At 49.8% G+C, this 26,027-nt stretch overlaps 1 protein-coding gene across 5 annotated transcripts in view; it reads right to left on the reverse strand.

The window, feature by feature from the left end:
* The window catches only part of TTC21A (tetratricopeptide repeat domain 21A), a 36,373-nt gene that overhangs the window by 9,344 nt on the left and 1,002 nt on the right, over positions 1 to 26,027 (reverse strand). For 4 of the 5 annotated variants that reach the window (XR_009402427.1, XM_059390513.1, XM_059390516.1 and 1 more), the window contains exons 2-19: positions 25,528 to 25,657; positions 24,687 to 24,797; positions 23,475 to 23,641; positions 22,014 to 22,136; positions 19,836 to 19,993; positions 16,082 to 16,166; positions 14,402 to 14,500; positions 13,226 to 13,418; positions 10,693 to 10,790; positions 10,333 to 10,533; positions 9,492 to 9,621; positions 7,456 to 7,613; positions 7,009 to 7,224; positions 2,783 to 3,021; positions 1,655 to 1,727; positions 1,439 to 1,549; positions 926 to 1,064; positions 654 to 757 (exon numbers count right to left, since the gene is read on the reverse strand). Coding sequence is in view for 4 of the 5 variants with exons in the window: in XM_059390513.1 (XP_059246496.1) it covers positions 654 to 757; positions 926 to 1,064; positions 1,439 to 1,549; positions 1,655 to 1,727; positions 2,783 to 3,021; positions 7,009 to 7,224; positions 7,456 to 7,613; positions 9,492 to 9,621; positions 10,333 to 10,533; positions 10,693 to 10,790; positions 13,226 to 13,418; positions 14,402 to 14,500; positions 16,082 to 16,166; positions 19,836 to 19,993; positions 22,014 to 22,136; positions 23,475 to 23,641; positions 24,687 to 24,797; positions 25,528 to 25,657 (2,535 nt within the window). In the remaining variant the exon portion in view is untranslated. The remainder of the gene's footprint in view (positions 1 to 653; positions 758 to 925; positions 1,065 to 1,438; positions 1,550 to 1,654; positions 1,728 to 2,782; positions 3,022 to 7,008; positions 7,225 to 7,455; positions 7,614 to 9,491; positions 9,622 to 10,332; positions 10,534 to 10,692; positions 10,791 to 13,225; positions 13,419 to 14,401; positions 14,501 to 16,081; positions 16,167 to 19,835; positions 19,994 to 22,013; positions 22,137 to 23,474; positions 23,642 to 24,686; positions 24,798 to 25,527; positions 25,658 to 26,027) is intronic. The other variant, XM_059390515.1, reaches the window with a different exon arrangement.

The raw sequence follows: 26,027 nt of genomic DNA on the forward strand, positions 1-26,027 counted from the left end.
TGAGAGAGAGAGAGGGAAGCAGGCTCCCTGCCGAGCAGAGAGCCCGATGCGGGACTCGATCCCAGGACCCTGAGATCATGACCTGAGCCGAAGGCAGCGGCTTAATCCACTGAGCCACCCAGGCGCCCATTTTTTTTTTTTTTTTTAAGATTTTATTTATTTATTTGACAGAGAGAAATCACAAGTAGATGGAGAGGCAGGCAGAGAGAGAGAGAGGGAGATTCCGAGCATATTTCTTAACCTCTTGGAGCCTCATCTGTGAAGCAGGAACGTCCCAGTGCTGTATCTCAAAGGCTACCGTGAGAATTAATAAGAAAGCAAAAAGCCTAGTATAGCATCCACCACAGAGCATTCAGTGACTGGGAGCTCCTGGCATTGTCGAGTATTATCACCTCTAGCATCCTTGAGGACGAGGGCACCTTCCTCCTCCCTGCCTTCTCCAGCCTGGCCCAGCTGGCCTTCAGGCACTTTGGGGCACCATCAATGAAGAGCACAGGTATGGGGATAAATGGAAGGCAGAGGCCTAAGGTGTAACCTAGGTTCTCTTTGGAGGGCCAGCTCTTGAGCCTTCTAGACCAGCCTTACTTTTATAGCTCCCATCAGGAAATGGCAGATAAAGAGCTTGCTTGAGTCTGTTGTCTATCGTCAATTACCTCATTCAAAGTTCCCATCACGTCCTCTTTTTTATGACTCTTGTAAACCTTTGCCAGCAAAAGCAAGCACTTGACATCATTCATCATGGATGGGATGTCCTTGACTGCAAAATGGAAACTCAAATCAGTGTTCTCTGGCCCCTGGGAGGCGGGGGATGGGGGAGGGAGGGAACTGGGTTCAAGACCCCTGCATCATTCTGCAGGCAAAGAGAGTGTAGGAGGCGGTGGGGGGCACAGTATGCTGGGGGAGAGACTTTCAGACATGGCCTCACCAGAGTCATGTTCCAGTGCTTGTTTCAGAACTTTCTCTGCCTTGCTGAATTTCTTTAACTTCAGGAGCAGCTCAGCCAGATCACAGCACAGAAAGTCCTGTCCACTGATCTTCTGGGCGGCCTCATAATAATTAATTGCCTTAGGGTAAATGGGAAATACTGGCATTGGGTTTGGTTTTACCCTTGAGTGCCTCACACCGTGTTCCCCTCAGCGGCCACCACTGTGTGTCCCCGCAGAACACAGAAGCCTGAGATGGAAAGGCCCTCCCAGCTGCAGAGGGCTCAAGCTGGGCAGGTGTATATGGAGGGGTGGGGAGAAACGGTGGCTGGCTTCTGAATTCTCCCCTTGATACCCCATTCAGCAGGGAGCTGAATGGGGTATCATTCAGGGTGGAAATGCAGCCAAACTCCCCTCCCATCCTGACCCTCCTACCCATACATCCTCTTCCCTCTTCCCTGCTGGGCTGTCTCCCCCAACCCCACCCCTACCTCCCCACCCCAACCTAGCCTGACCTTGGTATATTGGTGGGTTTTCACATAGGCTTGCCCAATCCTGCTGACGAGGGATGCATCGTGTGGGTTCTTTCTATAGGCCTCGTCATAAACCTCCAAGGCCTTCTCAGGCTGGTGGGGAAAGTATCCAGAGGTCTCTCTCTCTCTGTCTCTTCTCTCCCACTGGAGACATGAGATCAGAGGACCATGTGGCAAGGCCATGAGGCTTTCACTCACCTCCTGAATGTTCATGAAAGCATCACCCAATAGCAGGCTGGTGTGGGGACCAGGCAGATGTTCACAGAGTTCCCTCCAATAGCAAACAAAAACTTAGCTCAGACCTGTGCATCTTTCATGTTTCTCAATCCATCTCCTCCTTTTCTTTCCCACTAATCCATTCATTCATTCATTAATCCATTCATTCATCACCCAATACTCATTGAAAGCCCACTGTGCACACTAGCCACCTTAGTCTAGGCTCTCCTCATCTGTTTTCTGGACATGCCAGAACTTCCACCCATTCCTCTGGCCTCCACTCCCAACTCCCCCCCCCCTCCCAGACCCCTCTGCATAAGCAGGCATCCTGCTCTTTCTTTCTTTCTTTTTTTTTTTTTTTAAGATTTTATTTACTCATTTGACAGAGACAGACATAGTGAGAGAGGGAACACAAACGGGAAGTGGGAGAGGGAGAAGCAGGCTTCCCGCCAAGTGGGGAACCCAACGTAGAGCTCGATCCCAGGACCCTAGGATCATGGCCTGAGTCAAAGGCAGACCCTTAACAACTGAGCCACCGAGGTACCCCTATCCTGCTCTTTCTAAAACTCCATGTGACCACGTTACTCCACTGTTCATTGGTTTCTCACTGCTCCTGGCTTTGCCTCCCTCATCCCCACCCCCCTAGCACTGCTTCCCCACTGGATTGCTTAGGCAGAATTTTGCTTGAGGGAGGGGCTGGGAAGGTACTTTTATGCCCCCACTGTCAAATCATATAGGACTTCTAACCCCAGCTCTCCACCCTCCTGCACCTCTCATTGGCCACATCAAGTCACTGGACATTTCTTCAGGGACAGACAGAGACAGAGCCAGGGCAGAAGTGCATTCCCGTGGTTCCCCCCAGAATGTGGGGCCATACAGGGCAGCCAAGCAGGACAGATTTGGTTCCAGGTCTTCAGATCTCAGCAATGAGCCGGCCTGACTGACTCAGCACACTCAAATTCTGACCCACAGGAAATTCTGTACTTGGCATCTAACACACTTGGAGGACGTGCACTGGAGACCCAGGTGGAAGAAACACAATTTGGAGGAAACACTCCCTAAACCAACACTGGAAATGCGGCTGTCAGGGTGCTGCCTCCTGGGGCTTACCGGTAACAGCCTATGTAGAGGCGGGTGTCTTTGCGGGTCTGCAGGTAGATGTTGGCCATCTTCTCCTTGGCTTCTGTGTAGCAGGGTTGCTTGGGCGTGATGTTCCTCAGCATGCTCAGTGCCATGTCCACATTCCCCTTGCTCAGGGCCAAGTCCACGTTGGCGATGGTGATGCGGATCTCCTCTGGTGTGCCGCTGAACTCATTGATGGCGTCCTGCATGATCTTAGTGGCCTCATGCTGGGACATGGGAATCCAAAAGACATTCTGTTAGCTGTCACCCACCACACTTGAAACCTCTTGGAGGAGACTTAAGTGATCCCTCTTCCCACTCCTAACCCCTGGAGAGAAAGGAAACAGAGACAGCTGGGAGCATCCTGCTATACGGAAGCCAAGGGGAGGATGGCTCACATCCACCTGCAGAGAGGTTCCAGTGGCAGAAAGGAGAGACAGCCCTTCAATGTCCACAACTACTGTTCCTGGGGGATGGCAGGGGGAAGGTGCTCAGAGACCTGGGGGTACAGAAACCCGTTACTGTAAGAACCAGCCTATTCTTAGCACCTCAATGTCCGTTGGCAATTCCTTCCTGTTGGAGACCTATGACACATCTTGTATTTTCCTGCTTTTGGTCAAAGGTATGTTTTATTTTTATTTATTTATTTGAGAGAGCGCATGCATGTGCACACGTTCATGCAGGAATGAGGGGTGCAGAGGGAGAAGCAGACTCCTCGCTGAGCAGGGAGCCCCCAGCCCCACCCTGTAGGACTCTATCCCAAGACTCTGAGACCATGACCTGAGTTGAAGGCAGACGCTTAAAGGACTGAATCACCCAGGTGCCCCAAAAGTATTTTAATGTTATGGTATTTGGTATATAAAAGTCCATTTGAATTATTTCTTCATTATATTTATACCCTTGATTACTTTAACAAAGTACCTTTCCCTATTTTGGTGATTTTTGACTTGGGTTCAGTCTTACCAGACATTTCTTCCTCAACCTCTGCTTTCTTTTTGTTTGCTTCATATGTTTGTATCATGTTTTTACTTTCATTCTGGGTCCTTTGGTTTTTGAAATATAGACAGTAAAGGTTCCTTCTGTTTGCTTGTTTAAACCACTCCAATGCCTCTTTTATTTAATAGGCACATTTATTTCATTTACAATTTTATTATCACAGATACATTCTTAGGTTTTCTGTCAACTTGTTTTGTTTTCATTTTTTTGTTGTTGTATTCATTTTTACATGCTGCTGTGTTCAGCTTCATTTCTGCCTAATGTGAGGTTCTGCTTTCCTTTCTTCATAACTCTTGAAAAATGTGGTGTAAATCTTCTAAGTTCTACCAAGATGGGTGCCTGGGTGGCTCAGTGGGTTAAGCTGCTGCCTTTGGCTCAGGTCATGATCTCAGGGTCCTGGGATCGAGTCCCGCGTCGGGCTCTCTGCTCAGCAGGGAGCCTGCTTCCTCCTCTTTCTCTCTGCCTGCCTCTCTGCCTACTTGTGATCTCTTTGTGTCAAATAAATAAATAAAATCTTAAAAAAAATTCTACCAAGAGCTATCTTTCTATCAAGAAACATTTTGTGAAAACTTTTTGTTTCGCACTCTATAAAGATGGAAAAAAAATTGCATATAGTAACCTCACCTTCCCTTCACATCCTCCTCCCTAAATTTTTTATGGGATACTATTGTTATTTTGACTTTAATAACTTTTATTTCAAGAATTTAGCTATTATGCTGGCTTTGAGTCGAAATGACTGTAATTATTTCAATGTAATTATATTTAGATTTATTTAGATAAGTTCTATGCGTCCTTTTACAGTTCAGATTTTTCCCACTTGTAAAAACTTCATTTATTTTGTGTTTTGGTTGTCTGCATTATATTGATAAGTAGGTTTTTCAAAATATTTTAATTAACACCATAATTCTGGAGTTATTCAATTTTTTAGAGAATCCTTTATTGCTTTCACATATGAAAGACATCCTGGGGGACATCCCAACCCCTTCGATATTTTATAAGTATTGTTCTGTTACCTCCCTGAATTTAGTATAGTTGAGGAAAAGTCTGAGGCCAAGTTGATTCTTTTTTTCTCACAGCTGCCTTCCCAGATGATTGTCAGAACCTTCAATGACATTGTGAATCCTTGATTCTCGTAACTTCATTAGGGTATTACTATTAGGATATTTCTTGGTCTTAATATTTTACTGCTATTTCTCCAGCACAGAGTGCCTTTCTGGGTCACTGATTCATGTCTCCCCTAAAGGAATCATTCTCCCAGTACCTCTCTGATGTGTCCCCTGTTCCGTTTCATCTCCCTTCTGCAGAAACAGTGATTTTGCATTGGCTGGCTATCTGCCTCTTTCTTTCTTATCTGTCATCTTCTCAGATCACTTCAGTGATTTTCTCAACCCTTTCTCCCATCAGAGAGCCTCAGCAAGGGTTCAGCCATTTTCTATTTTTTTCGGGGGACTAATGAGATTACTGCTTCCTGTAGCTTGGCTAGTGAACCCCTTTGTGGATCTCTGGTGCTCTGCTTTGAGCTAGTTTTTACAAGAGTCCATGTTCTTTTTATTTTCATTGAGTCCACAAATTTTTTTTTAAATATTTCTTCTATTTTGTATAATATTTTCTCCCAAAGTGTAACCCTCACTTGTCTTTGGCTTGTGATTTTGTTTCCTCTCTCCTCTTTCCTCCCTTCTGTCCTTCTCTCCTTCCTTCATTCCCTCCCATCCTTTCCTTCCTTCTTACTTTTCCTCCCTTCTTCCCTCCTCTTCTTTTTTCCCTCCCTTGTTTGCCTCCTTCCTTCCCTATAGCTACCATGTTGGACCCCTTCTGATGACTGCTCAGTCTCAAATGCCATTCTCATTCCCTTTTCTTATTAACAAGGCTGGAGAGGGAGAGGGCCTAGCACAACTGCCCAGAAGCCCATTTCCTTTGAGCTTCCTGTGGGTCCTCCCTTGTGGGGTAGACTCTGTGAGAAGCTGGGGTCAGGATGGAACCCCTGGTTCACAGGAAGGCCTCAGTCTACAGATCCTAGAAAAGCAAGTGGCAGAACTGATTTTCTGGTCATTTCCCTCCTTACTTTCCTCTGGCCCATGTCTCCTAGAAAGGAGTCTGGACAGAGAGAAGGAAGGAGGCATTTTAGCAGAGAGTTCTTGTCTTGTGGTCCTCCCCTTCCAAAAGCGGAAATGCCCCTGCTTTTCCTGGCTGACCACATCTCTGGTTCAGAAAGTTTCAAGCAAATGCAGGGACCTCAGGCACCCTTCTTTCTCTCTCCCCCACGGTTGTAAAGTTCTGAGAGGACGGGGCCCTTGCTGGCTGCTCTCTTCTATCCCCAACTCCCACATGGCACCTGACATATAGCTGGCCCTCAGTCTCTAGTCAAATCAATGACCAGCTGAATCAACTTTTTCAGGATGTGGCACTCCCCTAATTTCATTATAGACGGAGATTCCATCTCCACTTGCAATTCTTATATCCCTTTGGCAGATTTAAAGGAAGGAAGCACAAATAAGCTTCTGCATCCCCATCTTTACTCCAAGGGCAATTTTTAACTTTAAGGAGAAAGGGCCTCATGGGCTTTTCCTTCTCAATGGCAGGGTCATCACAGGAGGCCAGATGCCCCAGGACTGGGGGATCGCAGAAATGGTCTTGAAGCTCTGCTGACAAACCCCTTTCTGGAAAGTGGGTAGGTGAGTGAGGTCAGCGGGGCCAAGAGAGCATGTGGAGGCAGCTTCCCCGCTCCCATCATCCATCTCTGTGTTCTCTGATGCTCCTTTACACCTGCATAGGATGCTAAGGTGCTCCCTGCCTTTGCCTAGTCATCCCCTCAAGGCCCCAGGGCTGCCTCATACAGTTGACCATGTTGTATACCACAAAACTCCAAGGGGACAGAGTTCATAAAGGTTTGGTGTGATGATGGCATCCATGGGCACTCTACCTGGTCCCCTCTGCATAGCTACCTGCAGCTGTCCTCATGGGCCTCTCTGCTCTGAATGCATGTCTTTACAGGGACAGTGTGGTAGGCAGGGGATGGATCAGGCAGGACACAATAGGGTTTGGGCTTTACATTGAGGGCAGTGGGAGCCACAGAAGCCTTTAGGCAGGGGTATGATGTGCTCCCAAATGAATAAAGGCTCAAATAATAGCACAGATAACTAGAATCAGAGAGCCTGGGTTGATGACCCTGGACCTCCAAAGGCCTCAGTCCCAAGGGAAGAGAGCATGGCATTTCTTACCAGCTCCCCATTCATCCGGAGGGCATCTGCCAGTTCCAGTAAGATGGACACCCGCTCGCTGGGCTGTACAGAGGGCCCGTGGAACTTCTTGCCTCCTTCTGTCTTCCGAGTTGGTAATTTTATGATCATTTTCAGGGTCTTTATGGCTTCTGGATAGTTCCCAGACTTGTTGAGGGCCCTGGCCTTGATGTAGTGGTAGAGGGGGTGGTCTCGGACCTAGAGAAGCAGAGAGGAGCACAGGGCTCCAGCACGCTGCTGCTGCTGCGACTCACAGTACACAGCCTGGAGAAAGCTCCAGAAGCCCACTGAGCCTGCCCCGCCTTTGGCCAGCAGAAGGGTCTGCAGGCTGTAGGGAGTGCCTGGGGCTACCCTCCCAGGGCAAGTAGGGGGTTGCTGCTGGGTGGGCTGAGGGGTGCTGAGTGGGCAGCTGGGCACAGAGGACCCCACCTGGAAGTTGTGGCTGACGCCTAGCTCTAAGCAGTGGGAACACATGGTGAAATTGCCCTGTGCCAGATAGATGTGGGACATGAGGAGGTGGGCATCCACGGAGGTAGGGTCCAGCTCCAAGCAGCGTTGCAGGGTGCTCTGGGCATTCTCTAACTCTCCTAGAAATGAGAAACAGACCTCTACATCCAGGGCACCCAGTGGACTCCCAGGGCCTAGGATGTAAAGGCAGAATGAAGTTTCTAAGTCCCGTTACCCGGAAATACCCAAGTTGGCCATTTGACCCGGGTCTGTCCTGTTTCACTTGGAGTTCTCATTTTTTTTTTTTTTAAAGATTTTATTGATTTATTTGACAGACAGAGATCACAAGCAGGCAGAGAGGCAGGCAGAGAGAGAGGAGGAAGCAGGCTCCCTGCTGAGCAGAGAGCCCCATGCGGGGCTCGATTCCAGGACCCTGGGATCATGACCTGAGCCGAAAGCAGAGGCTTTAACCCACTGAGCCATCCAGGCGCCCCTGGAGTTCTCATCTTAAAATCAGAACTACGGTTTGTGCTTTGACCCAGACAAAAGCCAGGAAACTCGAACCATGGTGTGATCCCCTCCTTTCTCTCTGCAGCCCTCAGGGAGACCACTAAGTCACATCACTGCTCTGTGTGGAAGCTCTGGGGAACACTTAAGTCTTGATTCCCACACCTCAGAGCAGAGTGAAACCTAACAATAATGGTAACTATAGCAGACTAAAAAAAGCATCTGCTCTATGGCCAACACCTGCAAAGCATCTTTAGAAAGGGGGTTTCATATTTGCCCAGCCCTGTGAGATTGGAAGTATTATCCATGTCTTTTAGCTGTAGGACTGGAACCCAGTGACGATTAAGTCACTCATCTTACAAGGAACCAAGTCAGCACTGAACTCCAGGGCAATTGGTTTCTGAGGCTGAGCTCTGATCTAGCACTAGGGGGTACGGGGTCTCCCTGCAGCCCCAGTGGGAAGCCCAATAGTGGGGTACACTAAGCTGGTAGGAGGGTCCTGCATTCCTCTGCATCTCTCAACAGCTCCTGCTCAGGGTCCATAACCTGGTGGGTGGGGAGCACCTGCATGTGGATCCCGACTCCCTGCTCCTTCTTTGTGTGCTGCAGAAGTGTGAAAGTGTCACTATGGCAACTGAAGCAGCTGGAGACCTGGCTTTGGCCCTAAATCTACTTGTTGGCAGCTGCCAGCATCCCTGGGGGCGTGCTCCTGCCCTTGCCTCATACCCAGGAGCCCCTGCAACTGTGGGTAAGCCTGGAACCCAGAGAAACACTGGAAAGCCGGAGGAGGAAGGGGTGGGGCGGTCTCTGTGCAGCATGACCCATGCACGGCAGTGCCGGAGGCCGATCCATGCCTTGGCATTTGGGATTCTTCGGAAGCCCCCAGCACACCAGAGATCAGCTTGTCTTCCAGGAAGACGGGGTTACAAGGCTGCCAGGGGAGAGTACCCAGAGAGGACAATAAGTCTCTCACGAAGGCTTCTCCCTTTTTCCCTCTTTCTCTCCAGGGCCTGGCCTTGAGATGGAAGATGCTGGAAGGATATTGCTCTGGCCACCCTGAGATTCTGAAAGCCCTAAGACTACGGGGTCTCACCTCCCCATGAGGCCCTCAGGACCACCTTTAAAACACCTGCAATCCTGCCGCTGCCTCTCCTCCTCTGCTTTAGTTTTCCCCACGGCATTACTAGGTCCTAACAAACAACACAGTGTGCTTCCTTATTCTGTTTATTGTCGATTTCCCCTTACTAGAATGCAAATCTCGTGAGGGAATTTTTGCCTATTTGGAGGACTCCCAGAGCCCAGCATGAGCGCGGCCCCGGTATATAATGGAAGTTCAGGGATGATGACCTGGCCCAGAGCTCAGAAGCCACCAACAGCAGGCCGGGTGGGAGAGACCCCTGCTGGCCAGGGAAATCAGGCTGGTTTCAGGGGACTGGAGGCCAGAGATGCCAGCAGGCCTGGTGAGGGTGTGTGTGTGTGTGTGTGTGTGTGTGTGTGGAGGGGGAACTCACCTGAGAGGTACTTGACCTGAGCCATCACATACAGTGCATCGATCAGCGCTGGTGCTGCTTTGATTACAGGAGTCAGGATCATGGCGACTTGTTTAAGGAGCGGAGACACAATCTGTCCTGGCGACCGGGGCTGGAGGAACACGGGGCCTAGCTGTACAGTTGTCCCCATGCCAGACAGACACCTAAAGCTCTCAGACAGCACTATTTCAGTGAAGGAATTTTACCTCATTCCAGGTGTTTATTATGGCACTCTGTGCCATCGAGGACTAGAGCAAAAGCTCCAGAGAACGGGGACTTGGTTTTGCTTGCTATCATGTCCCCAGTACCTAACTTGGTATCTGGCACGTGGCTAGTGCACTTGATAAATATTTGTGGGACAACTCATGACATGGCACTGGGGGCGACACGATCCTTGCCCCCAGGGAATCCTGGCTAGCTGGGAAAACAGGCAAACGAGTAAAGCAGACAAACAAGTAAAGGCTAGTAGATTTCTTAGAAGACTGCTGGAGAAAAGGAGACTGGTTTTTCTCTAGGATAAAGGCAGGGGCACAGTCCAGTGCCCTGCCCCTCCATGGGTGGTCTGTGGACAATCACAGCACAGGCATCACCTGGGAGCTCTTTCCAGAGGCAGGCTCCCTCCTCCGACCCCTGCACCCATCAGAATCTACACTGGAACAACTCTCAAGTGGTTCACATGCTACATGTTCAAGTTTGTTCAGAGGAGAAGGGGTTTCCCAGCCACAAGAGCACAGCGCTGCCTGGTAGCCAGCCAGGTGATGTACCTGCCTCTCTCCAGACCAACGCTCCTGACCCCCACCATGAGGACAGAACTTCCACTAACCTGCTTGGGGCAGAAGAACAAGTACTCCTTGGCGAGGCAGACCAGGAAGAGGGGGTCCAGTCTTTCGAAGTACTCAGAGCCTAGGGGGAGGCCCTGCATGCTGGAGAAGTGCAGCTCTGCGACCTCCTTCAGGAGGGCAGTGACTTCCTGCTCTCCTGTGTGCTTGCGGGATGCCAGGAGGGCCTGGAGGAAAAGCAGCACCTGTGGGAGGCAGGTGCAGCTCTTGGCACCAATGCCAGCTGGTCAGTGGGTAGGCGAGGGTGAAGCAGGAGTCCAGGCCATGTGGGCTGCTGGATACCGGAAACTGAAGTGGGGGAGACCCAATGCTGGAGGAACCCATGCCCCTCAGAGGGCTCTGACCTCAGACTTCCCAAGGGACTGCTGCACCTCCTTCAGGAATTCCAGCTGGTGCTCTGCCTCTTCCAGGTGGCCGTCCAGGATCTGGCACCAGATGATCCCTGGGCCGGGGATAGAATGAGCATGAGCAGCTGGCACTGACATGGAGCCAGCAGGCCAGCAGGCCAAGGAGCACAGAGGCGACAACAGAAGGAAGGGTGATGCATGCTCAGGATAGAGAAGTCAAAGCATGAGGCAATATGGAAAAACATCCCTAGTTCATACGCTAGCTTGAAGCAGATCTCTCCCCACAGGTAACCGCCCTTAACAATTTGCAGTATAGTCCTTGGACCATCTTTCTAAGCATGCATTTGTTAGCAATGTGTTCGCGTCTACATGATACACGTCCGTGTATAAACACCCACCCCGTTCTCCCTAATGGCAACATAACATGCCACTGTGGATTCCATACAGCATTTGACTGTGGTCCCATTGAAGGACACCTCATCTCGTATTTAGTTTGCTTTTGACGCTTAAATGTTGCAGGGTCTCGGTAAACGTATTCCCATGTTCTAATTCCTGAAGTTGAGCTGATGGGTCAAAGGGCATGTATATCTAAAATGTTAACAGTAAGGCCAACTTGTCCTCCAGAGATATTTCAATTAATATTACAGCCAAGAACTTGAAAGTGGCTTTTCTGCACAACCTCGCAGATATGCTTTATTTTTTGCCAGTCTAAAGAGTGAACAGTAATTCATTTGAATTCACTTTTTTTTTAATTGCCAGGGAAAATGAATATATATATATATATATTTTTTGTATATTGAATGGCCTTTTTCTTTTCTACTATGAATCTCCTGTACATAGTAGCTTTAGCCTGTTTTTCTTTTAGGGTTGTTTTCTTTTTATATATTAAGATGATTAATCCTTTGTAGCCAACATTTTCCATTAGTTTGCCATTTACCTCTTCAGTGTCTTTTGCCATCCATTACATTGAAACTTTTACATATTTTCCCTTCCAGCCTCTGAGTTTCCCCCAGGGAAGACAAGTCCAACTGAATTTTTAGGTTTAAATATCTAATTTATCTGTAGCTTATTTTTAAACTAATCTCTACACCCCCTCCCTGCAACGTGGGGCTCAAACTCACAACCTCAAGATCCAGAGTCATGTGTTCTACCAACTGAGCCAATAAACTGGAGTTAATTTTTGAGTATGGTGTGAGATAGGAACTTCCTTTTACTTTTTTCATGCTGGATAGCCAGATGTTCAGCCATGGTTTATTGAAACCTACCACTGTGTTGGTTTGAAATGTCACCTTATTCTCAAGACCTGTTTCTGTGCCATTTATCTGCCTCTTTATTCCAGCATTGGCCCCAAGCTGACTTAAGTACTATTGTGTTTTAGATTTGGGACACCAAATCCATCTATTCTTACTATTCCTCTTTTATAGGTACTTTCTGGTTATCTCAGTGTATTTATTCCTGATTGTCCTCCTAATTATACCATCTTGTTTTTCACTACTATCCATCCCACCATTTGGCTCATCTATGGAATTTTGTACTTTGCAATCATATTTTTAATTTTCGGTAGCTTTTTTGTTCCCTGTACCCTTTTTCACAGTAGCCTGTTCTTTATGTACTGACTGTATGTAAAGCCTCTGCAAACACGAGAGGTGTTTTAGTGGGGGATGGGGACGTCTTTTTCTATAACTGGCTTTAACTTTGCTCCTCAGAGGGCTGTGGCTTTCCATGTCCCACCTGGCCCCTCTTTCAAAGCATTAGCAGATTTACAAATGGACTAGACTGATGAGTATTAGCAGCTAAGGCACATTTCCCAAATTGTTAAGGTCACTGATTTTCCAAAACAGGTCAGATGAGAGGGTGACTCCAGCACACACCTGACAGGACTGGCCCAGGCTGGTGTGTGGGATGGCCATTCAGGCTGGTGGACTTCCCTCCCGGCTGACTGGCTGGGGGTCTCCCCTGAAAGAGGAAGTGGGGACGGACTGAGCCAAGTGGGGGGATGTCAGGGGATGTGGCCTTTGTGTGGAGCAGCAAGTCTTTTTGTCCTTCATGTCTCTGATGGTGGTGGGAAGCATCAGGGGCTCCCACCTGCTACCTCCTGCCCCGCCCCCCCCCCCTTAAGGGTCTCCTCGATTGCATTCTCCAGTTGCTACCAATCCTCCAGTAAGTTATCTCATTATCTCACTGACTGCCCCACTGCCCCACGGCCTATTTTGCTCTCAGCCTCCAATGACTCTGAGCTTGATTTGCTTTTTTGTTTTTGTTTTTGTTTAATTTCTGTATTTCCTGGAGCTCTCTGGGGGAAAAAATGGGTCTACTTATTTCTTAAGGTGGCCCATCTCCGCCTCTGTTGGAGTATGGGTTTATCTGTTTATATGTCACAGAAAGGTGCTCCTGTCATACAATGTACCCCCAAACTCACATACCCTCTAGAAAGAATGCTTCCCAGCATTTCTCCTCTGGATTCATGGATGCTACCCTGCTCCCTGCCTTCTGTGCCCCCATGCCCCCACCCTGCCCAGCCTGCAGAAACCTGTTAAGGCAGCCACACTGCTCCCATCCAGTTTCAAGGCCTCCGAGTACCACCGAGACGCTTCCCTCACTTGGTCATGCAGGATGAAGAGGTAGCCCAGCTCTGTGGCCACCTGGGCATAGGAGGGTGTGGCCACGAATGCACGCTCCATGAAGGGGCACACCAGCCAGAGAATCGCCTGGTGTTTCCCACACTGTGAGGAATGGACACATGGGATTAGGGAAACCAGTCAGTGCAGCCTGTCTGAACAAGGCCACATCAGAGACGGGCACATCTCAGCTGCTCAGGAGAGCCCAAAGGCTGCACGCAACCCACAGTTGGGTCTGTGCAGTTGTCCAGCTTACAAAGAACCTCACCCTGGCCACATCTGTGGAACTTGCCTCCAGGCACAGGGCCCTCCAAAGGGCCCATCTCCTGTCTCACCACAGTAATTGGTCCAAGTCACCAAGAAGTTTTTCAAAAATTGAAGCTGGGTGACAGAAGCTCTTGTATCCCGTCGATATGGGAAGTTGCCCAGAAGGCTGTGAGCAGCCATGTTCCCTGCCAGATGTGCAGAATGAGCAGAGAGCATCAGACATAGATCTGTGTCTCTGTGGGAAAGATGGTGTCCCCGTGGCACTTGACCCCATGGTTCTGGTTCCCAAGGCCCCGGAGCTACCTCAGGCTTTGCAACGATTCCTTCTAGTTAATCATGCTTTGGGCTGAAGGGTCTGACAGAGGCAAATTGTTTGGCAATCTGGTCTTTTTGCACCTGGTCTGGTCAGAGAGGTACAGGCAGGCCTGCCTTTCCAGGACACTTTCATAGAGAGAATATGGCAGTCGGGTATCCCGGGACCCCGAGCCACGGCTGGGTATGGCTCTGCTATGTAACAGCCATAATACTTCCCTCTTCCCCCAAATAAGGGACCTCCTACTCTAAAAGCACTTCCAGATGCCATCGCGCTCATCTTTACAGTGTCTCTGAGCAGCATCTGGGCCCAGATACAGAGCCTACATGATCCAGCTATTGGCCAGAGGCAGTTAGGGGCCACTGGGCATGGGCCATCAACCCGAAAGGCCAAGTTTGAGCCAGAGAGGGGAGGACAGGGTACCCAGGCAGCTTCCAGGGGACCACAGCGCTCCCCATAGGAACACAGCAAGAAGCATGATTCAAAAACCTGGAAAGACCCTTCTTACCAGCCTGCTAATCACAAGAATTTTTTTAAGATGGAGGCTTGGATTTTGAGGCTCCCTTGTTTCCAGTGCCTTAATCAGATTTCTAACATGGTTGGTAGCCTGTGGGAGACAAAACAGACAAGGTCAAAGGTAAAGTAGAAAATGGGAGTTGGGCAGATGTTTCAACCCTGCTGCACGTTAGCATCCCCTGGAAGAAGTTCCCACACCCAGGAGCTAGCCCCAAAGATTTGGATTCATCTGGTCTGGGGTAAGCCCAGTATTATTTTAAAACCGGTAGGTGGATCTTTCGGGAGCCTTGCTCAGCCAAGGTTCATGGATCTGTGAAGAGAAGTTGCCCTTTCAGATCCCCCCAGCCAGAGCCGGAGCCAGCTGTCATGGTGTCCACAAGGGCAGCCGCCCAGGCCAGCAGCGCACTGGCCAGCTGGGCTGGCTCTAAGAGCAGATGGTTGTGGTGGGTCCCTGGCCCTGAGCCTGTACTCCATGTTGACAGGAGTCACCACACTGTGCCACTCCATCACTCCAATGAATCCTCCCCACGACCCTGTAAGTCACTAGAACTCTCTGGACTTTCCAGTCTAGCCGACAAAGGGTCAGAAAAGTTAGGGAATTTGCCAGAGGTCACTCAGCCAACTGGGTGACTGACTCCAAAGTCTGCGTTCTTTCCAGTGGATGCCTCTGTCCTTTCCCTACCCAGGAGTGGGGAGTTTTGCAAAGAAGTGCCAGAAGGGAAACCCAGGATGGGGCTGGACTACTCTGCTCAGTAGATATAAGCAAGGTTAGCCTGGGTAGAGGGGTAAATCCCAGGGGCTGAGGTGGGGGGTCAAGGATGGGCATTAATGCTAACTCCGCCCCTGGGATTAACCCTCAGGCCAGGCCCCAGGAAGACTGCCCAGTGCTCTGGGGATGCACAGAGCTGAGGACAGGCCCCATTCTCCTGCTCCTACCCAGAGATGGCACTGGGGCCCTTGTGGAGGGCTCCTCCCAAATATGGAGTGTACCCTCTTTCTCACCCCGCCCCACAAAACCCATAGACTCAGAGCTGTGCAGAAGGAACCAGAAGCTTCCTCTTCCCATCATGAAACCCTTACAGACTCCTGATTTGCCACCCTTTACCGAGGCAACACAATTATTCAAAAAGGCAATGTTATGACTGGAAACACAAACTCTTCTTGAAAATAAAAACCTGTCTGGGCATTGAGGTTTTCATGAAGAATTCCAGATGTGTCTGACTGTGCTCGAAGACTGTTCTGGCTTTCTTTGGAAAAACTATAGGGCTTAGGAGCAAATCTGTGGCTAGGATCTACCTGGCCAATACCCGAGCAGTTCTAGTCCACTCCTTAAAAAAATGGCATTTCTCCAAATCAGGCACTGTTCCAAGTTCTCCCACATGACATTCCACTTAGTCCTTCTACCAGCCTCACAAAGTGGTTGGAATTATCTCCAGTTTACAAATGAGGAGCCTGGGGCTTCTCCAGGTGAACCTGCCCAGGCTCAGGGCAGAACCAGAGCCAAGCTCACTGCCTACCCAAAGAGCAAACCAGAGCAGACCCCCTGGGAGAAGGGAGGGAGCGGAGATCCAGGGAGCATGCTCCAAGGTGCTGGGGATGGGGGTTGTCAAAATGCTTTCCCCCAGGCTGTGTTTGTCCCAAGGCCCAACTCCTAAGTCTTGAAAGAACTTACTGTGGTCATGTTTCCTTCTCTTGCAAGCTCATGCATGGCTAGGATTTGGCAGGCATCGATATTATACTCATCATTTTCTAAAATTCTGAAATAGGAAGAGGAGCCACATGAATTGGGAGTATTCATAGGCCAGGCTAGCACCGTGTGGCCGCCACTCAGGATTGTCTGAAAATATCCAGTCTTCCTTTCTCCTTTTTTAAAAAAACTTTTTAAAGATTTTATTTATTGGGGCACCTGGGTGGCTCAGTGGGCTAAGCCGCTGCCTTCGGCTTGGGTCATGATCTCAGGGTCCCGGGATAGAGTCCCTCGTTGGGCTCTCTGCTCAGCAGGGAGCCTGCTTCCCTATCTCTCTCTCTCTGCCTGCCTCTCCATCTACTTGTAATTTCTCTCTGTCAAATAAATAAATAAAATCTTTTTTTTTTTAAGATTTTATTTATTAATTTGACAGAGAGATCACAAGTAGGCAGAGAGAATGGCGGAGGGCGGGGGCGGGCGGGGGCAGGAAGCAGGCTCCCCGCTGAGCAGAGAGCCCGATGTGGGGCTGGATCCCAGGATCTTGGGATCATGACCTGAGCTGCAGGCAGAGGCTTTAACCCACCGAGCCACGCAGGCACCCCCCTTTCTCCTTTTAATAATGGAACTCCCTAGTCTGGCTGGGCTCCCAGCTACCCAGAATAAAGACTACATCTCCCAGCTTCCCATGCAGTTCAGTGGTGGCCCTGTGATTAAGTTCTGGCCAATAGTGTGTGAGCACAAGTACCCCAGGTGACATCCTGCTGTATTCTTACTGCTCACCTTCTCTTTCTTCTCTTTCCTTTTTATGGGAGCCACATCCTAGGAATGGTAAAACAGTAAGACAGAAGGGGACTGGGACCCTACAGAGTTAAGCTGCTGTCCAGTCCCAGACAACCACCCAGACTTTTACCTGAGAGAGGAATAACTTCTCATGTCATTTAAGTCATGTATCTGGGGTAATTTGTGACAGAAGCCTATTCATATTCCAACTCTCACATACATGATCATGGTACTGTGGTCCTAGGGTCCCAGAGTGGTGGAGAGGTGGTTGGGGGGTTGTCTGCAGCTATATGATGAAAAGGACGCTTGTTTTCCATCATGTGTCACTGTGAAGACAGTTTCTGGTCATATATACTATGGGATGTTCAATATTTTGTTTCTTTATAGGAAACTTCCCATTTTTCATCCTGGTCAGGGATGGCCTTCTGCTTCCTAGAAGATTACTCTGATTCCAACAGGATTGATTAGGCCTTGTGCTTCCTAGAGGATTACTCTGATTCTAACAGGATTGATTAGGCAGTCAGCTTTCAAACGGTTCTAACCCTTTATAGTGATTCTGAAGGTACTAGGAACCAAATACATTTGGGGAAAAAAACCAAAATTTTAAATAACTTGTGAACTAAGGAGGAATCAGAATGGATATTAGAAAATTCTTAGAGCCAAAGGATACTGAATTTATCAAATCCAAATGTGTAGATACTGCTAAAATGGTACCTTGAGGGACATCCACAGACTTAAACACTCATATTCTCCCAACTTGAAAAAAAAAAAAAACTTACATCCTAAAAGAAAATTGAGAATGGATGAGCCAGGCATCTGATTCAAGAGTTAGAAAACCAGAGCAGAACCGGACCATAAATCATAAAGAGCAGACATTAACAGAGTAGAAACAGAGATGTGATAGACACCACCAACAAAACTCAAACTGGGTCTTAAAAAGATGAATAAAAGAAACAAATTAATGTAGATGAAGAAAAATAAGAGGGAAGGGAAAAATAAATAATGTTAGGGATAGAAAGAGAAACACATTTAGAGGGGGCAAAGATTTAAAACACAACGGTTTGGGGCCCCTGGGTGGCTCAGTTGGTTGGGCATCTGCCATTGGCTCAGATCATGATCCCAGAGTCCTGGGATCAAGCCCTGAATTGGATTCCTTGCTCGGGGGGGGGGCCTGCTTCTCCCTCTCCCTCTGCCTGATGCTCCCCCTGCTTGTGCTCTCTCTCTCTCTCTCTCTCTCTCTCTTTCTCCTTGTGTCAAATAAATAAATAAAATCTTTTAAAAAACAAGAAAAAAAAACCCCACAATGGTGGCTCAGTCAGTAGAGAATGCAACTGCTGATCTCGGGGTTATGAGTTCAAGCCCCACGTAGAGGGGAATAGAGGTTGCTTAAATAAGTAAGTAAATAAGTAAGCTTTAAAAAACATTTAAAAACTTTTTTTTAAAAAATACAAAACAATGGGGGAGTTCTATGAACACCACAGCTGGGGAAGCCTCCAGGAGGGAAGGAGTTGGGTATGGGACTCAGCCCATTGGCACTAAACACTGTTCCCTGTGGGCAGGGCAGCAGGGCCTTGGCCAAGGGAGACTGCACACACCATGGTTGTGGCCTTCAGCCAGGTGCTCCCAGGATTCTGCTGGCTGAAGGCCAGGCCTTCAAAGCAAGCTCTTGACCCAACTCCTGCCAAGGACACTGGCCAGGTGTCAACTGTGGGATAGAGAAGCCGAGGCCCACACAGGCACTGCATGAGGGGGCCCCTGTGGGCTTAGCAGGCCCAAATCATGTTCATTTGCTACCAGGTACCTCTCTCTCGGATGCAAATTCCAGGGATGATCATCAGAGGAGTTACCATCCCTCCATGGGAAAGGAAGAGGTCCACTTGTGTTTTGTTTTGGTTTTGAACTATGCTATGGTTTGGTTTTGGTTTTGGTTTTTGCTTTTGGTTTTGAACTATGAACTATGGTACTACAATTTAGTAACAAATCAGAGTGATGCCCTATGGTCACTCAAAGTCTGTTAACTCTTTTAAGGAAGAAAATTAGTAGCATACATTTTAGAATTACTTAATAAAAGTAGTTCAAGTCTTAGAGTTTAGAGACAAGCTTCAATTATCCAGAAAATTCCATCCTCAGAAAACCTTCCATCAAACATCCCTCCCCCGAAGTGATCTTTATTTCTATCGACAATGACAGTACTCTAAGGTCATCCCAACTTGGTGTCTGGCTTCCCAAAGCCCCAGGAACTCCCCAGCTCTTACTGTCTGGCTGATGGACCCGGCCTCAGCTGAAAGGTCTCCCGGTCACCAATGATCTTGCCCCTGAAGTTTTTTTTTACAGTATATCATATCGATAGTTTAAAACAATTAAATAATGCAATAGTCCCTTTATAGCCCCCTACCCACCATTCTTTAGAGGCAACTGTTTGTCTCCCTGTAGCCTTGGTTGCTTTGGGTTCCTTAGGTCATTCCCTCCACCTGTCTCCTAAACAATGTGCTTTTTTTTTTTTAAGATTTTATTTATTTATTTGACAGAGATCACAAGTAGGCAGAGAGGCAGGCAGAGAGAGAGGGGAAAGCAGGCTCCCCGCTGAGCAGACAGCCCGATGCGGGGCTCAATCCCAGGACCCTGAGATCATGACCTGAGCCGAAGGCAAAGGTTTTAACCCACTGAGCCACCCAGGCGCTCCAACAATATGCTTTTATCTCTAGATATGCCCATTTCTTTATCCATCAGAGGCCATAGCCTCCCTGTGGCCCCCCCCCGTATGATCACATCACTCACTATTCATACCTCCTCTCTTGACAGTATTTACTTTTATGTCTTGTTCCATCAAATACACAATGTCTCCCATCTCCCCAGTTTGTAAGATGGGAACATATCAGTACCCTCGGCTTGCCAAAAAAAAAAAAAGGAAAGCATCGGTACATGGGTGTGGTGGTGTCAGCTGACAGCCGCTGCTCACCTGTGTCCCATTTCGACTGTCTGCTCCCAGTCCTGTTGAGCCAAGAACAGCCGCATTTTTAGGACCAGGGCAGGCAGGAAGCTCCCCGAGGTGACAGTGATCTGGTTCACCACCTCCAGTGCCCCCGAGTAGTTCTGCTGCAACATGAAGTAGGTCGCCTGTTGGAAGCCCAGGAGAAAAGCCTCCATCAGTGCCCGCAGACGGAGGTTGGAGGTGTCTGGGTCTCTACCAGAACAGGAGCAGAACCTGACACAGGGCATGCAAGTCCCCTCAGCTGGGCCAAGGAATCCTTCCAAGGCCTCGGGGGTAAGGTGTGGGGGAAGGAGTCATCCCTCAGAGTCACAGATCAAAGTCCACAGCAGGCTTGGGTTCCTCGACAGGCAAGGCAAGGGCTCTTGGGGAGATGGGGGAGGCCTAGCAAGTGTGGGAGATGGCAAGGCCATGTGCAGGCTGCCCTTGGTGGGAGACCTGAGGGTGCTGGGCTCACTCATTTGCCATTCACTTCCTTGAAGCTTATTGCTGAAAACTGCTCACTCGGGCCCAGGGTCAGTTCCAGCTGGCAGGCAAAACCCTTCTTAGGGGGGCTGCGGCAGCTTTTCTCTGCTGAGGCCTACTGGGCTGGGGTTCTGGCCTCTGCAGGCCAGTGCCAGCCCCCAGGTTCTCCTGAGTGAGTCATGCCCCAGGTGTTTGAAGGGCAGAGAGCAATGCTCCCAAAGGACTTGAAACTGGACTCTGACAGGGACAGCTTACATTAGACCTTCAGCAACCTCCCCTCAAGAGAGTTATTAAGAACAAGAGGAGGATTGTTCTAGATAGATTTATGCATACATGTGCTCACTGAGGCACTCAGTTTATAAGTGTAAACTGGAAATAATCTGGGTTGGCAAATTTTATGAGGGCCATACAATAGGGGATTGGCTTGAAGGAGCTGTTCAAAATGACAGTGGCTTATGACAAAATCTTACATGAAGAAAAGGAACCCGAGTGATAAGATGCCTTATGATTACAATTAAATTAAATAACAACACTATCTCCCACCTCGGGGAGGGCGCTCCATGGGAGCACCTTCAGGACCAGAAGAACTGGAGGCTGATAGCTCTCTGGGAGGCCTACCCGCTGGGTCACCCATGGCTACAGGCAGCAGCCTTGTGCCAGGTCACACCTGTCCGCAGGGGGAGCCCCCACCTGGCACGTGGCCAGGGAGGAGGTCACGGATAGGCCACCCCAGCTCTAGAACCCCAAGTTGGCTGAGGCCTTTGCTAGGGCTGTGTCACAGCCCAATTTCTCCTGCCACCCAGTCCTGCTTCTGTCCCTTTTCCCACAGGTGTTGGTCGCAAGGGCACTCCGGATAATACTGCTGTACAAGGCTCTCCCTGGCTTCCACTTCCCAGAAAGCCCTTCTAAGGCACCCTCTGAATCACATGCTAGTAAAAAAGACTGGAAGACACCAAGGTCCTAAATGTCCACGTGAGCTGTTTGGAGGGGGAGTTGTGAAGGAGGTCATCTTTTGACTTTTTTAGCCTTCTGTTTTTTTAATGAGTACATATTCATTTTCTAAGAAGATACATACTAAGAGAAGAGAATCAGAGGGCTAGCTTTTCCTTCATGGATTGATTCGGGGGGTCACATAAGAAAAAAGGAACTTAATTTAAATTGAGATCAGAAAACACAAAACAGGTGCCTGAGTGGCTCAGTCAGTTAAGCATCTGCCTTCAGCTTGGGTCATGATCCCAGGGTCCTGGGACTGAGCCCTGCATCAGGCTTCCTGCTTGGCGGGGAGCCTCCTTCTCCCTCTCCCTCTGCCTGCTATTCCCCCTGCTTGTGCTCATTCTCTCTCTCTGTCAAATAAATAAATAAAATCTTAAAAAAAAAAAAAGAAAACACAAAACACTTACCTCCCTTCTCTTATGGCACACTGAACTTTATAGGTCAGAAGAGAAAGCGTGACAGAAAGAAGCAGAGAAAAAAGGACGGACCCAGAGCAGACTCCATGCAGAATGAGACAGGGACCCAGACTGAGCAGGCAGGATTGTGAGAACCAAGTGGGCTCTGGGCTGTTGTGTGACCCTGATCCTCTCTGGGCCCCTGCTCCTCATGGGCCAGGTAAAGGCTGGGAGACAGAGGCTCCCTGGCTCCAGGGGCCCAGGCAGAGATCCTTTTCCTCCCTCCACTGCCTACCTTTCCCATCAGCCCCAGCACATCTTTGCTGTCCTGCATTCCTTGTTCCAGGTACTTGATGGATTTCTTCAGGGTATGGGGCTTGTCTGAGGTGAGGTCCACCCAGCCTCGGAGCACATAGCCCTGGGATCAGAACAAGACAGAAGATGAAGTTCTTGGTCCTGCACAGCCTCTCAGAACCCAGCCAGCTCTCCAGCCTCATGCCCCCCCCCCCCGCCCATCACTCTGTACCCCGAGACCCGGCAAGTGCACACCGACTTGCAGACCCCAGTGCAGCCCTACTCCCTCCCACTGCTGGGACTTCACTTCGCTGTCCCTGCAGTGCTCCCAACCAAACCTCTTCACCTGATTAACTACCATGAGTCTCTCAAACTCAGCCTAGGAGGACCCTCCTGTCAGAGGCCTTCTATGACCTTCCAGGCTGAGGGTGGGCCTTCTCCGGGACCCCCACAGCTCTGCTGCCCCTACTGACATGCTCTCACCTGTCTTGTCATTGCCTGTTTACTCTACACTGGGGTCAGGAGGCCACCGCGGGCCACTGGGCATGGCCTCTCCTCCTCACTCCACGCCTTAGCCCAGCACAGCACCTGGACTGTGTAGGAGACGGGAATGTCTTCTTGGAGGGTGAGTAGGGGCCATTCTGAGCTCAAGGGTTCTGCTCCAGTCTTCACCCAGCCTCTGCTGGCAGATGGGTGACCAGGCCTGGCAGGTGAGGTCGGGGGTCTCTTGGACATTGCCCTGAAGCGTTACGCCCAAAACCAGTGTTTCTCAACTCCTTTCCCATGGCTCCCCTCCTAAGGACACCATTCAGATATTTTCCCTTAATCATTTCCTCTCCCTCCAAGATATTTTAAACTCACAGATATACTATCTGTCTATGCAAGATGTAAATCTGTGTTTTGTACATAAACAGCAAGACTTTTTTCACCCCCTCCTCGGGGAACCAATTTTCACCCCCTTGGGGGGGTGAGGTCACTCCCTGCTGAGGTGGCAGCTAGACGGAGCCGGGACTGAGGCTTCAAACTCTAGCAACAGTACCAATCTACCATGTGTGAGACTCTCCTGGGTGGGCCACCACTGATACCCAGTAGACCATGGCAAGGAGGGAAGGTTGATGCCTGTCGTAACCAGCTCATCTGGCTATCCCAAAGAACCTGGAAATCTGGGCTTTTTGGTCAAAATCTTTTGATTTCAAAATGTTGGCGACAAATTCAAGACTTAAAAAATAGAAAGTCCAGGCCCCGGAACGACTGTCTGCAGATTAGACTCTGGACACATGCCAGCACGTACTCAGCTAAAGCCCGAGACAGTGTGGGTGGAGGGTCCTATGAGACCTGGGCTCTTGTTGGGGCCCCAATGCAGCCCTCTCCAGCCCCAGGGTGCTCCGTAGGAGTAACGGCCACTCCACTGGGATATGTTGGGATGCTGCTTTCTGCAGGTGCTGTCCCCTGTGGCAGGTACCTCTCTGGAGCTGCTGGAGAGCTTCAGGGTGCGGTCGACGTACTCCCTGGCCTTGTCGTGGCGCCCCATGAGCCAGAGGAAGAGGCCGGCGTAGTACATGGCCCTTGCGCTGGCTGTCTTGCGGATTTCCTTCAGGCTGCTCTCCAGCTCCTGAATGGCTTCTCGGTCTGTGAATCCAAGAGGAGGAAGGGGGCGAGTCAGAAGGAGGAGGGCTGCCGGGTCCTACAGGAGGCCCTGAGGGCCTTGGGGCCTGGAAACTGCAGCAGCCGCCCACGCCAGTACTTGGGTTTGCAGTCTGAGCTTTCTCTTGTCTCCCCTGTGCCCAGCAGTTTGCAGAGCAGACAGACCAAACTGAATCCCGTACCTCAGGCCCACAATTCATCCTGAGGGGAAATAGTTGTTGGCAGCGTCTTGGAATCTTTCCCTGACTCTAGAGAGGGGGACATTAAGGGTGGAATCATTTAATTATTTAATTTTAATGTTTGTTTATTTATTTATTTATTTTTAAAAGATTTTATTTATTTGACACAGAGAGATCACAAGTAGGCAGAGAGGCAGGCAGAGAGAGAGGAGGAAGCAGGCTCCCTGCTGAGCAGAGAGCCTAATGCAAGGCTCAATCCCAGGACCCTGGGATCATGACCTGAGCAGAAGGCAGAGGCTTTAACCATTGAGCCACCCAGGTGCCCCTATTGTTACTTTTTAAAAGATTTTATTTACTTATTTGACAGACAGAGAGAACACAAGCTGGGGGAGCAGGAGAGGGAGAGGGAGAAGCAGGCTTCCCACCAAGCAGGGAGCCCAATGCAGGGCTGGATCCTAGGACCCTGGAACTATGACCCAAGCCGAAGGCAGACACTGAAGGACTGAGCCATTCAGGCACCCCATGGGTGGAATTATTTATATTGACTTGATTTGTCTCCACAAGGTCTGGGGCAAGGAAAGCAGGGTGTCTTCCCAACTCCTGGGCTCTGAAAGGAGGACCCCTCCAACTGTCATGCTCTTTGCCTGCAGCTCCCACTGAGCAGGACATGGGCAGGGGCTCTTCCTTGAGGCCTCCAAGGGGAGGGAACAGAAGCCACTCCTCACTGGCCAGTAGCATGTGCTGCCACTGGTGCACCGACCTCCCGTGGCAGGCCCTTGGGCGGCTATAGCTCTGGAGTGGGGCGGCCTTCCCCACTGGGTCCAGGCCTTGCCGGGCATGGCTGCACTCACCAATGGTTTCGCAGCACTTGTGAGCATAAATGAGGGCCATGATGGAGCACAAGGACACGTCTGGATGATTCCGGATGCTCTCCAGGTTGCTAATGGCATCCTGGATGTGCTCTGCAAAGGAAAGCTCATGTGATTACGTCCCCAGAGGGCAGGAGGCTCTGTGGCAGACACATGGGAGCCCTTGTCAGAGCTGACTCAAGGCTTAGCACCACCTGGATTCACCCAGAATCATAAGGCCAACAGGTCCAAACATCCCCAGTGGCCCCTGAAGGGGCTGCTGACACCAGGGTCCAGGCTGCCTGGGGCTGGAGGATGCACCTGTGAGTACTTGCAGGGGTGGTCAGTTCTGAAGAAGGATCTCAGGGCAGAGCCACAGATTCCACTTATCCCTCCATGTCCACTGAGGTTGGCTGTAGGCAGCTCGGCCAGCCCCTGGCCTCAGTGAGTCAGCACCTGCTTGAGGATCACTCCTCCCCCTGCTCCGGCACCATACTTGCCTTTACCCAAACCTCCCACTTCCTCCTTTTCTTGCACTACCAGCTCCCAGGTTCCAAGTCCAGAATTTATCCAATAAGCATGCAGTCATGTCTACCCACCCAATCGTTTTCCAGATAGGGAAACCGAGGGGCAGAGCAAGGGTGGTGAGCTCTCTGATGTTTCAAAAGTCAGCTAGATATGTATTACACAGCCACACGTGGATTAACCTGGGAACCTAGCCACTGAGTATAAGACTCTTCCCATGGCCACATGGTGGGGTGTAAGGAGGCATTCCAGGTGGAGCCAGAGTGTCAGGGCTGGGCTAGTGCCGTAGGTCAGGAGGCCAACGCTGGCAAATCCTTACCTTCCCTGAGGATCCCGTAGATTTTAAAGAACTGCAGGACGGGGTCATTGCTGAATTTTTCCAGGCCCGAGGCTGCGGCCTGCTGCACATGACGGAAATACTGCTCCTGGCTATAGTAAATGATCCCAGCCTGTTAAAGGAAGACACAGGGGCAAGAGCCCCAGTCCCTTCTCTGATCTCACCAACTTTCTCCCCTATTCCTTGCTCCTCCTCCATTCTGCAAAAGGAAGGCGGGGAAGAGAACATTAAGGCCTCATTTTATTCTTCACTAGTCCCAGGAGTAGCTCCATTGCAGTTTCCCAGGAAGGAGCTTGGATGTATTCGGGAACGATCACCATATTCTGGGTCAAAGACAATGGAGGATTCAATTTAGATTTTGTCTTAGGAAGGGGAAAAGGGGAAAGAGAGGGCCGATCATGAGAATGGGTACACCACCAGTTAGAGTTGTAAGTTACTCTGGGTTAAATACTTGTTGGAAACCGTATCAAGGGCTTTACACC

This window comes from Mustela nigripes, chromosome 2 (assembly GCF_022355385.1).
Source record: "Mustela nigripes isolate SB6536 chromosome 2, MUSNIG.SB6536, whole genome shotgun sequence".
In the NCBI taxonomy this organism is placed as follows: domain Eukaryota; kingdom Metazoa; phylum Chordata; class Mammalia; order Carnivora; family Mustelidae; genus Mustela; species Mustela nigripes.